A 16,270-nucleotide genomic window follows, 5' to 3' on the forward strand; every position below is an offset into this window, starting at 1 on the left:
CTTAGAGTGAGAACCTTGCCTAGTGCACTTTTCGTCCTCTCCCTTTGTTCCCTGTGCCTTACAGTTCCGGTTTGCCTCGGTTAGCCTCGATCGGCTGCCCTTGGGTGCCCATCCCTAGCTCAGCCACTGCTCAGGGAAGGGCGAAGTCTTTGGGTATATATAGGGCAATGATAAGGCAGACAGTGGCCTTCTCTCGTACGTCTTCCTCACTTTAAAATTATATGATTAATTGAAACTATAAAGGCTTGACCTTTTGGAGGAAGGGCAGGAAGGCCCTGTGGTTAGTGGAATAAGCACACGTATGGGAGGTGAAGTCCGAGGTAGGCTGGCCATACTGCGTAGAGCCTTGCAGGCCATGCGCAGTTTCGGGTGTGTTTGTGTGTGTCCACATTTGTTCGGATATGTATTAGAGATTCATAGGGAAAAATCTGAAGGGTTACGTAACAAATTAGTAATAACTGTTTCTCTGGAAAGAGAGAGGAGGCTAGGATTAGGGTTGTGGTCAGATTTTACCTTTGTATGTAAATATTTGGTAATGGGGGATATAGCCATCGTTGTTTGTGGAATTCAGAGTTAATTAAATAGGTGGGTGGCAATGACCAGAGGAGGTTTGAAGCAGGGTCAGTTCATGAGGCCTGAAGCTGTGCAGCCCCAGGGAGGCAGTTCTGAGCTCTAGGATTCCAAAGAAGAAAGTTGGAGAACTGGGGATCCATTCTAGCTCTTAAGTTCTTAGCAGGATATTCCTGAGCATTAATAACTTGGAGCTACAATGTGATAAACTAAAAGTGGAGAGAATATGAACCAAGGACTTCCAAAATCATAAAGCAATCCTAAAACTAGTAGTGCTTTCTTCATTAAAATTCGTAAGATTTCCTAATCTTGAAGTATATACAGTTGAATTGGGCTCAGCATTGTCAGTTGTCTGTGTCATCATAGAACTCCTATGACATGAGATTTGCCTGTACGAAGACTATCAAACATTGTGGAGTTAACTTATAAGTGTTAACACTAAGAGATGTAGGTAGTGGCTGAAGAATTTTATTCACTTTCTTATTAACATGGTCTTCTAAAATTTAAGCTTAGTGCATATAACATGTAAAATTTATAAGAAATGTGTGTGTGTGTTAGTGTTTCTTAAGAGGTTTTAAAGTTTCAAGAAGGTTTATATTTTTATTATTCTTAAAGATTTTATTTTTAAGTGATCTCTAGATTTTTATAAGTAATTTTTATAAGTTTATAAAATTTATAAGAACTTTGTATGTGTTTTTGTGACATAAGAAGGTTTTAAAGTTTCAAGAACCCTTAAGTAATCTCTACACCCAACGTGGGAAAAGTTTCAAGAACTTTTAAATGGCTGAACTGAGTATGAAAACACTTGAAAGAGTTGATGAAATTGTGATGAAAGATTAAAAGAACCAGATAGAAATGAGGCCCGTCTATTTAATGCTTAGAGACCTCTGAAGTGCCTGATATCGCTCTGAACACTTTATATGTTTTAACTCATTTAATGCTATGCTGATGAAGACTGTACTGGTTAAACAGGAACAAGAATGAGAACAGCTACAGTAGTCTAACAGAAGTTCTGAGTAAGGAGAAAAGAATGTGATACAGGGACAGCTTTCGTAGTGTGAGCACTGGTGTTAACTGGGTACTTGGTCCTCACGGGTATACTCTTACTCATTTTACTCAACTGTGTTTTTTTCAAATATGTTTATTCAAAGCTTGCTGTTAAGTTTTCCCTTTTCAGTGACATTTAACAAAGTAGAGATAGACTTCTAGCCAAATCTTATCTTTTAAAACTTGAGTTTCATAATCAGTTTTTAAGAGGTTGGACATTTGACCCTGGTAAATATTGTATCTGAGAAAAATGATGTTACTAATGTTGGGAACTATGTAATAAATGATGAAACATGTGAATATGTGTGTTAATATGCTAGTCGAGACCACTGAAATTAGGTAGAATAGCTTGGTTGTGCTCTTCTGATGACAGGTTCCACCGGTGACAAGAGTCAGCGGTTCTGGGAACAGTCACTGTTCTGTCATGCCGTACTGGATCTGAAGTAGAGGGAAGGGAGAAGAGGATACTAAGCAAGACATGAAATGCTGACTGAAGACATCTTAGCTAAAACAGTATTCCAGATACCGGCAACACCCATATATTTTTTGTCCAGCGCTCCTAAGTTATGTACTTTAGGGTTTTTCTCCAGTGTATCTCCTAAAAGAAATTCTTGTAGAATATACAGATAGTTTACGTGGTTTAAAATGTTTGTGTGTGTATGAGTTTGCATATACTTTTTACAGTATCTTTAAACAACTTTTTGCCTTATTTTCCTAGGGAGTTGGTCTCTCAGTTCATGGGCAATTCCGAGTGGCTACTGAAAAGTCTCTTTTTGCGATGCCAGAAACAGCAATAGGTAAAACCCCCAATTTTTCATAATTACTTTTAGAATTATCTTTGGATGCATTTCAGATTACACTGTTGTTAAAGGAATTGATGGAATCTTACTGAGATATAGCAATGAAAGAATCCTTAAAAAGAAATTAGGAAGATACCTGAAAGTTATATTAACTTAGTAGTCATATCCAAAAACACAAAAGAAAAGAATATTTAACTGGCAACACTAACGCACTGGTTGTTAGGAAAAAATGGTCTTGTTTTCAGATCTACAATCCATTTTGATTTTTTTTTTTTTGAGAGAAAGAGTGTGTCAGAGGTGAGGAGGTGGTGGGGCAGAGGGAGAGAGAATCCCAAGCAGGCTCCACGCTCAGCTCGATCTCTCATCCCTGAGACCATGACCTGAGCAAAATTAGTAGTTGGACACTTAACCAACTGAGCCACCCAGGTGCCCCCATTTTGAAATTTTTGTTCATGCTGTGAAATATGGATCAAAGATATAGATCAATTTTTATGATTCTGCACATAGAGATACAGGCATTCACACACTACATTTTGAAAAAGCTGTTGGCTTTTGTACCTTGGTATACGTTATATTGGTGCCAACACAACAGTGTTGATTACTGTTGCTTAATAGTAGAAATCAGGTAGTGATAATTCTCCCATTTTGTTGTTTCCCACAAGTTATATTAGCTATAAAGATCCTTTGTATTTCAATATGAATTTCTGAGTCAGTTTGTCAATTTCAACTTAAAAAGTCTGCTAGGATTCGATTAGGATTGTCTAAAATTTAAGGAGAATTGACAACAATATAGAATCTTCGACCTGAGAGCAAGGTATATCTCCCATTTATTTAGGTCTTCTTTAATATCTCTAAGCCAAGTTTTGTAGTTTATAGGTCTTACATGCCCTTTGTCAGATTTTTCCTTATCTATTTCATATTGTTTGTTACTATTTTAAAAATTCATTTCTGACTTTTAGTTACAAGTATAGAGAAATACCACTTATTTTTTTTAATGAAGCATAATTGACATACAGTATCTTAGTTTAAGGTGTACATCATAGTGATTCTATACTTTTATACATCACAGAATGATTCCCACAAGAAGTCTAGAGCCAACTGTCACCATACAAAGTTATTATATTGTTGACTATATTTCCTACACTGTAGATTTTATCTCCATGACTTACTTATTTTGTAAGTGAAAGTTTGTACTGCTTAATCTCCTTCATCTGTTTTGCTGCCCTCAATCAATCCCCATTGTGTTAACCGAAAGTTTGTTTCCTGTATTTCTGTTTTGTTTTGTTTTTTAGATTCTACACATAAATGAAATCACATGGTATTTGTCCTTCTCTGATTTATTTCACTTAGCATAATACCTCTAGCTCTATCCATACTGTTACAAATGGCAAGAGTTCATTCCTTTTTTGTGGCAAAGTAATATTCCATTGTATGTGCATGTGTACCACATCTTTTTTATCCCTTCTTCTGTTGATGGACACTTCGGTTGCTTCCATGTCTGGGCTAATGCTGCAGTGAACATAGCAGCAAATGTATTTCCCTGAATTGGTATTTTTATATTTTTTCTGATATATACCCAGAAGCAGAATAGCTGGATTATGTGGTAGTTCTGTTTTTAATTTTTTGAGGAACCCCAATACTTTCCACAGTGGCCGCACCAATTTCTATTCCCACCAGCAGTACATGAGGGTTTCCTTTTGTCCACATCCTTACCAACAGTAGTTTTTGGCTTTTTTGAGGATAGCCAATCTGACAGGTGTGAGGTGGTATCTCGTTGTGGTTTTCCTATAAAATTTTATTTCACTTTTTAAATTAAGTTTTTATTTTAATTCTAATAAAGTTAACGTACAATGTTATATTAGTTTCAGGTGTATCATATATTGATTTAATACTTCCATACATCACCCAGTATTTCAGTACTCAGCAAAAGTAGTCTCCTAAGTCCATCCCCAAAACCCACCAATTATTTTATCCATTCCCTATCCACCTCCTCTCTGGTAACCACCAGTTTATTCTCTGTAGTTGAGTCTGTTTCTTGGTTTCTCTCTCTCACTCTCTCTCTTTTTCCTTTGCCCATTTGTTTTTTAAACTCTACATATGAGAGAGAACATATGGTGCTTGTCTTTCTGTGACTCACTTATTTTGCTTAGCATTATACTCTCTAGCTCCATCCATGTCATTACAAATGGCAAGGTTTCATTCTTTTTTATGGCTGAATATTCCTGTGTGTGTGTGTGTGTGTGTGTGTGTGTGTGTGTGTGTGTGATCTCTCTATCCAATCGTTCATCTATCAATGGACATTTGGGCTGCTTCCACTATTTGACTGTTGTAAATAATGCTGCTATAAACATAGGGGTACATATATCCCATCAAATTAGTGTTTTTGTATTTTGGGGGGTAAATACCCAATAGTACAAATACTGGATTATAGGATAATTCTATTTTTAACTTTTTGAGGAACCCCCATACTGTTTTCCACAGTGGCTGTACCAGTTTGCATTCCCACCAACAGTGCAAGACGGTTCCCCTTTCTCCACATCCTTGCCAACGCTGGTTTCTTGTATTTTTTATTTTAACCATTCTGTGGGGTGGCATCTCATTGTAGTTTTGATTTGTATTTCCCTGATGATGAGTGATGTCGAGCATCTTTTCATGTGTCTGTTGGCCACCTGGATGTCTTTGGAGAAATGTCTGTTCATGTCTTCCCATTTTTAATTGGATTATTTGTTTTTTTGGGGTGTTGAGTTGTATAAGTTCTTCATATATTTTGGGTACTAATCCCTCATCATATATGTCATTTGCAAATATCCTTTCTCATTCAGTAGGTTGCCTATTAGTTTTGTTGATTATTTAAATGTCTTCTCCCACTTAGGAGGTTTCTTTCAGTTTTGTGCTTCACTGTGCAGAAGTTTTTTATTTTGATGTAGTTCCAATAGTTTAATTTTTGCTTTTATTTCCCCTGCCTCAGGAGATATATCTAGAACAATGTTGTTATGGCTGATGTCAGAGAAATTACTGCCTATGCTCTCTTGTAGGATTTTTATGGTTTCAGGTCTCACATTTAGGTCCTTAATCCATTTTGTGTGTGGTGTAAGAAAGTGGTCCTGTTTTGCTCTTTTGTGTGTTGTCGTCCAGTTTTCCTAATGCCACTTATTAAAGAGACTGTCTTTTCCCCATTGTATTTTTTCCTTCATTCTTGTAGATAAATTGACCATTTATGTGTGGTTTTATTTCTGAGCTCTCTATTCTATTGCATTGATCTATGTGTCTGTTGTTGTGTGAGTACCATACTGTTTTAATTTGTATAGTTTTTTAGTACAGTTTGAAATCAAGGAGCATGATACAACTTGTTGAATTATATGGATGTTGAATTATATGATACAATTATCTTACGGAGTTTCCCTCTTATGTGACTTTGTCTTTCTCTTGTTGCTTTTAAAGTTCTTTATTTTTAAGGTTTGTTACTTTTAATTATTATGTCTTGGTGTGGGTCTCTTTGGGTTCATCTTGTTTGGGACTTTCTTTGATTCTAGAACCTGGATGTCTGTTTCCTTTCCTGGGTTAGGCAAGTTTTTGGCCATTATTTCCTCAAATAAGTTTTCTGCCCCTTTCTCTTCTCCTAGGGCCCCTATAATGTAAATAATACGTACACTTGATGTTTTCATCTCTAAAGCTCCCCTCAATTTTTTAAAATTATTTTTTCTTTTTGTTCTGATTAGGTAATTTCTACTATTCTGTCTGCCAAATGCAGATTTGTCCTTCTGTATCATTTCTGTTATTTTTCACCTCTGGTTCTTATATTTTCTCTTTGTTGAATTTCCTTCCTTCTTAAGTGCAGTGAGCATCTTTACCACTAATACTTGGAAATCTTTATCAGGTGCTTTACCTGATAAATTACTTACCTCTGTTTCCTTAAGGTTTCCCCCACTCCAGGGTTTTTTCTTCTTTGTTTGGAACATCTTCCTCGGTCTCCTCATTTTGTTTGACTTTCTGTGTTTGTTTCTGTGCATCAGAACAGCTACCTACCTCTCTCAGTCTTGAAGGCATGACCTTGAGCAGGAGCATCCTCTGTGTAGACTGGTAAACCTGGCAGCATTGGCTAGTTGGAGCTGGAGTAGGGCTGGGCTAAGAGTATACTGCTCTGGGGTTACCTTGACAGGACACCTGCGGCTGGGGTGGGTATCTTTAGCAGACAGCTAGAATGTGTGTGGGCTAGGGATCTGAGACTTGCTAGGGCAGTCCTAGTAGGTTGGCGAGAGTACCCAGACCCTACTCCTGTCTGCACTGTGAAGGTGGATTGGTGGGGGGGGGGATAGGGAGGGTGGAATGTAAAATATGGTGCTTGTTGACACCTCTGACCCCAGAGAGTTCCAGCCTGAGAGTCCCTGCCCATTTGTAGGGTTAGTAAGTAGATTTTCATCACTTACATTCTAATTGCTCTTTAAACAGCTGTGTTTGTTTCATTTTTTTTTTTCTTCCACTGTGGGTGAGCTTGTGCAGGGGCCCTCACTGATGTCCCTCCTTACCATAAGGCATTACATTGGGTATGGTTTCCTGTGGTTACTGTCTGTATCTCCGTCTCTCCTGCTGTTGTATATGTGGTTCCCCCATAAATTTTTTTGTGCAGAAGCTGTTCAGTTAGTTCATTTTCAACAGGAATTGCTCTACATGTAGATGTAGATTTACTGTGTCTGTGGAAGAAGGTGAATTCAGGATCTTCCTAAGCTACCATCTTGGACTGCCACCTGAAGTACAATTGATTGTGTATTGACTTTGTGGCCTACAAACTTCCTAACTCATTTATTAGCTCTGGTAGATTTTTTTGTAGATTGTATTATATTTTTTATATAAATGATTACATCATTTGCAAATAAAGTCACTTTTACATTTTCCTTTCCAATCTGGATACTCTTTATTTTCCTTGCCTTAATACCCTGGGTAGAACTCCCATTACAATGGTGAACAGAGGTGACTGTGGGCATTCTTGTCTTCTTCTTGATCTTAGGGAAAACATTCAGTCCTTCAAATAAGTGGGAAGTTAAGTGTAAGTTTTTCGTAGGTACACTTTATCAGGATGAAGATGTTTTCTTCTATTCCGAAATTGCTGAGGGTTTTTATTAGGAATGGATTTTGAATCTAAAAAGCCAAAACTTTTTCTGCATCAGTTGGTTTTCTTTTTTAGTTAATGGTGAATTGCTTTGACTGATTTTTCAACATTAAACTAGCCTTGCATTCCAGGGATAAATCTCACTCAGGTATGAGGTGTTATATTTTTTATATGTTGTTAGGTTTGAGATACTCAAATTTTATTTGGAATTTTTGCATCTGTGTTCATGAAAGACATTGGTTTGTGTTTTTCTTATAATGTCCTTGCTTCCTTCTGGTATGGGGGTAATGCTAGCATCATTTTCTGGAGGAATATCTAGAATTGGTATAATTTTTTTTGTGTTTGGTAGAATTCATCAGTGAAGCCATCTAGATCTGAAATTTTCTTTGGCAGAAGGTTTTCAACCATAAATTCAAAGTTTTTAATATATGTAGGGCTATTCAAATTATCTATTTCTTGTACAAACTTAGGTAAGGTTCATCTTTTAAGAAATTTGTCCAATTTATTAGCATAATGTTTTTCATAAAGTGAAAACTTTTGTGGGGGACATACCTCAGTCCATAAAAGGGATTTTTCAGCATATAGATCAGCAAGCCACAGTGCTAAGGAACTGTGTGTGTAGGAATGGCCTAAGATCAAGGCTAGGCATAGTAGCATGTAGAGGTCAGGCAAAGGAAGTAGACCCAGCAAGGGGGAATGGAAAGAAGCAGCCATTGAGACAGGGGCAAAAAGAGAGAATGTAGTTCCCAGAACAGAGGAACGTATTTCAGGACAGAATGTGTTTTCACTTGGGCAGAGGGCTACTGAGGCTGTAGGGCAGGTAGTATATAGTGTAGAATGCATGTAGAGTGTACAACGTTGGGGGAACTGAAAGAAGAACAGAGTGGCTGGAATGTGGTAAAGGAGTAGTAAGAGATCTACTTGAGAAAGTGGTTGGGGGCCTTGAAGACTCTGATAAAGTATTGGTTTTAATCTAAGAAAAATAGTTATGGAAGAGTTTTAAGCAGTAGAAGGAAAAACTCTTACGAAGATCTGTTTTATTAAAAAGATCACTCTGGCTAGTGTATGGAGAAATTTCAGGAGAAGGAATCAGTAGGTCATAATCACTGGGGTGTGTTAAAAGGGTGGTATGAGAAGGTGTCAAAACTGGATGGTTGTGCACTTTTTGAGGTAAGTGATACTAGAAAAGAGATGATAGGAAGTAATGAATTCAAATTTAGAACTATCTTGTTTGAGGTGCTATGAGATATGTACAGTAGAATGCTGCTAATTTTTTCAAGTCTAGGAATGTTTTGGCAAGTAGAACTGGAAAGAATTTGGGTGCTTGTATTTTTATCTCAATTTCATTAAATGAAGCAATCTTAGAATAGATATCTGGATTATAAAACTAGAGGATCACAGTTGTTTAAGGACCTCTTAAGTACAAAGAAGTCGTATACTGGCATGTATTTGCATATATGCTATTTTGGTTGTTACCAGTAGAAGGAATAAGGGAATTTAAAAAAAAGAAAAGGTGGCTAAGAAAAGAGTAAATGCAATTGATTTTATTAAGTATCAACATTCTTGGTGTAGGACTAAAGATTATTGCATCACTTTAAATATCTTGAATGCTAGGGAGGAGTCGATATGGCGGAGGAGTAGCAGACTGAGACGACATCAGGTAGCAGGAGATCAGCTAGATAGTTTATCAGACCATTTCGAACACCTACAAATCCAACAGGGGGTCGAAGAGAAGAAGAGCAGCAATTCTAGAAATAGAAAATCGACCACTTTCTGAAAGGTAGGACTTGTGGAGAATGTGAATCCAAAGCAATGGGAAGATAGACCACGGCGGGGTGGGGGTGGGGGGCTGGCTCCCAGCAAGTGGCGGACCAACGGAGCACAAAATCAGGACTTTTTAAAAGTCTGCTCCATAGAGGGACATCATTCCAGAGGCTAAGCGGGAGTGGAGCCCTAGTGGGAACAGTGTGGTCTCAGGTCCCACAGGGTCACCAGAGGATTGGGGGTGTCTGAGTGCCGCAGAGCTCACAGGTATTAGAGCAGGGAAGCCGGCTACAGATATGGAGCCCAGGAGTGAGCTCTCAGCTCGGGGTTACCTTAAACTGTAATCCATGGCACAGTGAGGCCTCTGCTCCTTGAGCAGGGCTCCCACAAGTGCAGATACGGGGAGACCTTCCAGGACGAGCAGCAGTGATCTGCTGGGTTTGGAGACTTCAGGCGGGGCTGTGTGCCAGAGACAAGAGACGATTGCTCACAGGCTGGGTGAGCTCAGCGCATGGCTGGAGACCAGGGAGACAGGAGTGATTGAGAGCTTTTCTCTGCAGAGTGGGGCCCTGAGCTTTTGGCTCCTCTGGGCCGGAGAGTGGGAGACCACCTTTTCATTCCCATCACCTAGAATTCTACAGAAAGCGGAAAGCGTTCAGGGAACAAAAGCTCCCGAGAGCGAACCTGAGCAGATTACTTAGCCTGGCCCCTGACAAGGTGGTGCAATTCTGCCTCTCGGGCAAAGATACTTGAGAATCACTACAACAGTCCTCTCCCCCAGAAGATCAGCAAGAAATCCAGCCAAGACCAAGCTCGCTTATCAAGGAAAACAGTGGAATTCCAGAGGAGGAGAAAGCAAAGCATGGAATTCATGGCTTTCTCCCCATTATTCTTTAGTCTTGCAAAGTTAATTAATTTTTTAAAATTTTATTTTTTTCTTATTCTAATTTTTTTAAACTTTTACTCTTTCCGCTTTTAATGTTTTTAAACTAGTTTATCTTAACAGTAGCTTTCATAAAAAATAAAAATCTTTTTGAACCTTCATTATTATAGTCATAGTTTATCCTTCATGTATCTAACTTTACTTTTTGTATACACATAGAGTTTTTTCCTTATAAAAATTTTTGGGATACAACTTCTTCTAATAGATCAAAATATACCCTAAATCTAGCACAGGACTTTGTTCTAGTCTTTAGCCTGAGCAAATTCTCTCCACTTTCTTTTTCTTTCTTTTCCCAATCAACTTAACTTATCAACTCCTTTTTTAGAATTTTTAAAAAATTTTTCATCTTTACAATCATATTCCATCCCTTCATCGTATTTACCTTTATGTGTGTGTGTGTGTGTGTGTGTGTGTGTGTGTGTGTAATATTTTTCTTGCTTTAAAATTTGGGGAAGTAGTTTCTTCTAAGAGACCAAAGTACTCCCAAAATTAGGTGGGTGGCTCTATACTATTCACCAGTCTAATATCTATATTTTCTTCTTCTTTAAAAAAAATTTTTTTTTAACTTTTTACCCCCTTTCTTCCCCCCACAATTTGGGGTCTCTTCTGATTTGGTTAACACACATTTCTGTGGGGTCTTTGCCACCCTTTTAGTATTTTATTCTCTCCTTCATATATTCTTAATCTGGATAAAATGACCAGGTGGAAAAACTCACCACAAAAAAAAAAGAACAAGAGGCAGTACCAAAGGCTAGGGACCTAATCAATATAGACATTAGTAACATGTGTCACATCTAGAGTTCAGAATGATGATTCTCAAGGTGCAAGTTCGGCTTGAAAAAGGCATGGAAGATATTAGAGAAAGCCTGTTTGGAGAAATAAAAGTCCTTTCTGGAGAAATAAAAGAACTAAAATCTAACCAAGCTGAAATCAAAAAAGCTATTAGTGAGGTGCAATCAAAAATTTAAAAAAAAAAATCAAAAGCAGGCTCTTACTGCTAGGATAAATGAGGCAGAAGAGAGAATTAGTGATACAGAAGACTAAAACATGGGGAATAAAGAAGCTGACCACAAGAGAGACAGACAACTACTGGACCACGGGAGGAAAATTTGAGAGATAAGTGATACCATAAGATGAAACATTAGAATAATTGGGATTCCAGAAGAATAGAGAGAGGGGAGAGCAAAAGGTATATTGGAGCAAATTATTGTAGAGAATTTCCCCAATATGGCAAAGGGAATAAGCATCAAAATCCAGGAGGCACAGAGAACCCCCCTCAAAATCAATAAGAACAGGTCCACACCCCGTCATCTAATAGTAAAACTTACAAGTCTTAGTGACAAAGAGAAAATCCTGAAAGCAACCCTGGACAGGGAGTCTGTAACATACATGGTAACAATATTAGATTGGCAGCAGACTTACTCACAGAGACCTGGCAGGCCAGAAAGAACTGGCATGATATATTCAGAGCACTAAATGAGAAAAACATGCAGCCAAGAATACTATATCCAGCTAGGATATTACTGAAAATCAGAGATATAAAAAGCTTCCAGGACAAAAACTGAAAGAATTTGTAAACACCAAACCAGCTCTACAGGAAATATTGAAAGGGTCTGCTAAGCAAAGAGACGGCCTCAAAGTCGTAGACCAGTAAAGAATGGAGACAATATACAGTAACAGTCACCTTACAGGCACTACAATGGCAGTTAAATTCATATCTCTCAGTAGTTACGCTGAATGTAAATGGGCTGAATGCCCCAATCAAAAGACACAGGGTATGAGAATGGATTAAAAAACAAAACAAAACAAAAAACCATCAATATGCTGTCTACAAGAAACTTATTTTAGATCCGGAGACATCTCCAGATTTAAAGCGAGGGGGTGTAAAACAAGTACCATGCTAATAGACATCAGAAGAAAGCTGGGGTGGCAATCCTTTTATCAGATCAATTAGATTTCAAGCCAAAGACTATAATAAGAGATGAGGAAGGACACTATATCATACACAAAGGGTCTGTCCAACAAGAAGATCTAACAATTTTAAATGTCTATGCCTCTAACATGGGAGCAGCCATTTACATAAACCAATTAATAACAAAATCAAAGAAACACATCAACAATAATACAATTATAGTAGGGGACTTTAACACCCCCCTCACTAAAATGGACAGATTATCCAAGCAAAAGATCAGCAAGGAAATAAAGGCCTTAAATGACACACTGGACCAGATGGAGATCACAGATACATTCAGAACATTCCATCCCAAAGCAACAGAATATGCATTCTTCTCTAGTGCACATGGAACATTCTCCAGAATAGATCACATCCTGGGTCACAAATCAAATGGTACCAGAAGATTGGGATCATTCCCTGCATATTTTCAGACCATAGTGCTCTGAAGCTAGAATCTAATCACAAGAGGAAATTTGGAAAGAACCCAAATAAATGGAGGCAAAAGAGCATCCTTCTAAAGAATGAATGGTTCAACCAAGAAATTAAAGAAGAATTGAAAAAATTCATGGAAACAAATGATAATGAAAACATAGCAGTTCAAAATCATTGCAAAGGTAGTCCTGAGAGGAAAATATATTGCAATACAAAGCTTTCTCAAGTAACAAGAAAGGTCTCAAATACACAACCTAACCCTAAGTATATAGGAGCTGGAGAAAGAACAACAAAGAAAGCCTAAACCCAACAGGAGAAGTAAAATAATAAAGATCAGGGCAGAAATCAATGAAATAGAAACCAAAATAACAGAAGAACAAATCAACAAAACTAGAAACTGGTTCTTTGAAAGAATTAATAAGATTGATAAACCCCTGGCCAGCCTTATCAAAAAGAAAAGAGAACGGCCCCAAATAAATTCATGAACGAAGGAGGAGAGATCACAACCAACACCAAAGAAATACAAACAATTATAAGAACATATTATGTGCAAGTATACACCAGCAAATTGGACAATCTCGAAGAAATGGATGCATTCCTAGAGACATATAAACTACCACAACTGAACCAGGAAGAAATAGAAAACCTGAACAGACCCATAACCAGTAAGGAGATTGAAGCAGTCATCAAAAATCTCCAAACAAACAAGAGCCCAGGGCCAGACGGCTTCCCAGGATAATTTAAACATTTAAAGAAGAATTAATTCTTACTCTCCTGAAACTCTTCCAAAAAATAGAAGTGGAAGTAAAACTTCCAAACTCATTTTATGAGGCCAGCATTACCATGATCTCCAAACCAGACAAGATCCCATCAAAAAAGAGAATTACAGACCAATATCCTTGATGAACATAGATGCAAAAATTCTCACCAAAATACTAGCCAATAGGATCCAACAGTACATTAAAAGGATTATTCACCATGACCAAGTGGGATTATTCCCGGGCTGCAAGGTTGGTTCAACATCTGCAAATCAATCAATGTGATAGAATACATTAATAAAAGAAGGAACAAGAACCATATGATAATCTCAATAGATGCTGAAAAAGCATTTGACAAAGTACAGCATTTCTTCCTTATCAAAATTCTTCAAAGTGCAGGGATAGAGGGCACATATCTCAATACCATCAAAGCCATCTATGAAAAACCCACAGCAAATACTATTCTCAGTGGGGAAAAACTGAGAGCTTTTCCACTAAGGTCAGGAACATGGCAGGGATGTCCACTCTCACCGCTGCTATTCAACATAGTACTAGAGTCCTAGCCTCAGCAATCAGACAACAAAAAGAAATAAAAGGCATCCCAATTGGCAAAGAAGAGTCAAACTCTTTCTTTGCAGATGATATGATACTTTATGTGGATAACCCAAAAGACTCCACTCCAAAATTGCTAGAACTTATACAGGAATTCAGTAAAGTGTCAGGATATAAAATCAATGCACAGAAATCAGTTGCATTTCTATACACCAACAGCAAGACAGAAGAAGGAGAAATTAAGTAGTCAATCCCATTTACAATTGCACCCAAAAGCATAAGATACCTAGGAATAAACCTGACTGAAGAGGCAAAAAATCTGTACTCAGAAAACTATAATGTACTCTTGAAAGAAATTGAGGAAGACACAAAGAAATGGAAAAAAGTTCCATGCTCATGGATTAAAAGAAAATGTCTTTTAATCATTTTGTGAAATGATTAAAAGTCATTTTAATTGTGAAATGTCTGTGCTACCTAAAACAATCTACATGTTTAATGGAATCCCTATCAAAATACCATCAATTTTTTCTTTCAAAGCAATGGAACAAGTAATTCTAAAATTTATATGGAACCAGAAAAGACTTCAAGTAGCCAGAAGAATGTTGAAAAGGAAAGCCAGAGTTGGTGGCTTCACAATTCCAGACCTCAAGCTCTATTACAAAGTTGTCATCATCAACACAGTATGGTATTAGCACAAAAACAGACTCATAGATCAATGGAATGGAATAGAGAGCCCAGAAATGGACCCTCAACTCTATAGTCAACTAATTTTTGACAAAGCAAGAAACAATGTCCAATGGAAAAAAGATAGTCTCTTCAACAAATGGTGTTGGGAAAATAGGACAGCCACATACGGAAAAGTTAAACTGGACCATATCCTTATACCACACACAAAAATAGAGTCAAAATGGATGAAAGACCTCAATGTGAGAGTGGAATCCCTCAAAATCCTTGAGGAGAACACAGGCAGCAACCTCTTTGACCTCAGCCCCAGCAACTTCTTCCTAGAAATATCACCAAAGTCAAGGGAAGCAAGGGCAAAAATGAACTGTTGGGACTTTATGAAGATCAAAAGCTTTTGCACAGCAAAGGAAACAGTTAACAAAACCAAAAGACAACTGACAAAATGGGAGGAAATATTTGCAAATTGCATATCAGATAAAGGGCTAGTATCCAAAATCTATAAAGAGCTTCTCAAATGCAACACCCAAAGAACAAATAATCCAGCCAAGGACATGAACAGACATTTCTGCAAAGAAGAGATCTAGATGGCCAACAGACACATGAAAAAGTGTTCCACATCACTCGGCATCAGGGAAATACAAATCAATGAGATACCACCTCATACCAGTCAGAATGGCTAAAATTAACCAGTCAGTAAATGACAGATGCTGGTGAGGATGCGGAGAAAGGGGAGCCCTCTTACACTGTTGGTGGGAATGCACCTGGTGCAGCCACTCTGGTATACAGCATGGAGGTTCCTCAAAAAGTTGAAAATAGAGCTATCTTATGACCCAGCAATGGCACTACTGTATATTTATCCTAAAGATGAAAATGTAGTGATCCAAAGGGGCACAGGTACCCGAATATTCATAGCAGCAATGTCCACAGTAGCCAAACTATGGAAAGAACCTAGATGTCCATCAACAGATGAATGGATAAAGAAGATGTGGTGTGTGTATATATATATATGCATATACAATGGAATACTATGCAGCCATCAAAAGAAATGAAGTCTTGCCATTTGCGATGACATGGATCGAACTAGAGAGTATTATGCTGAGTGAAATAAGTCAGAGAAAGACGATTATCATATAATCTCCCTGATATGAGGAAGTAGAGATGCAACATGGAGGGCTTGGGGGGTAGTAAACGAATAAATGAAACAAGATGGGATCAGGAGCTAGACAAACCGTAAGAGACTCTTAATCTCACAACAAACTGAGGGTTGCAGGGAGGAGGGGGTTAGGAAGAAGGAAGTGGGGTTATGGACACTGGGGAAGGTATGTGCTATAGTGATTGCTGTGAAGTGTGTAAACCTGGTGATTCACAGACCTTTACCCCTGGGGCTAATAATGCATTATATGTCAATAAAAATAAATAAATAAGTAATAAATAAAGTATCTTGAATGCTAGATAATTAACAATAAACTATGATTTGAATGGTTTTAATGAATATTCACATAGCTTTAGATTATGCATATTTTTCTTTGCTTATCATTTGGAAAGAAAACATTTTTTTATTTAAATTCAAATAGCCAACATATATTGCATCATTAGTTTTTGATATAGTGTTCAGTGACTCATTTTCATTTTTTACTGTTTCAGAGATTATTAAAAATA

General features: G+C 37.6%; 1 protein-coding gene across 8 annotated transcripts in view; it reads left to right on the forward strand.

Moving 5' to 3' along the window:
• Positions 1–16,270, forward strand: part of HIBCH (3-hydroxyisobutyryl-CoA hydrolase) — a 144,033-nt gene that overhangs the window by 52,283 nt on the left and 75,480 nt on the right. For all 8 annotated transcript variants that reach the window (XM_059168592.1, XM_059168590.1, XM_059168588.1 and 5 more), the window contains one exon: positions 2,336–2,414. In XM_059168592.1, the coding sequence (XP_059024575.1) occupies positions 2,336–2,414 (79 nt within the window). The remainder of the gene's footprint in view (positions 1–2,335; positions 2,415–16,270) is intronic.

Source organism: Mustela lutreola, chromosome 3 (genome assembly GCF_030435805.1).
Source record: "Mustela lutreola isolate mMusLut2 chromosome 3, mMusLut2.pri, whole genome shotgun sequence".
Taxonomy (NCBI): domain Eukaryota; kingdom Metazoa; phylum Chordata; class Mammalia; order Carnivora; family Mustelidae; genus Mustela; species Mustela lutreola.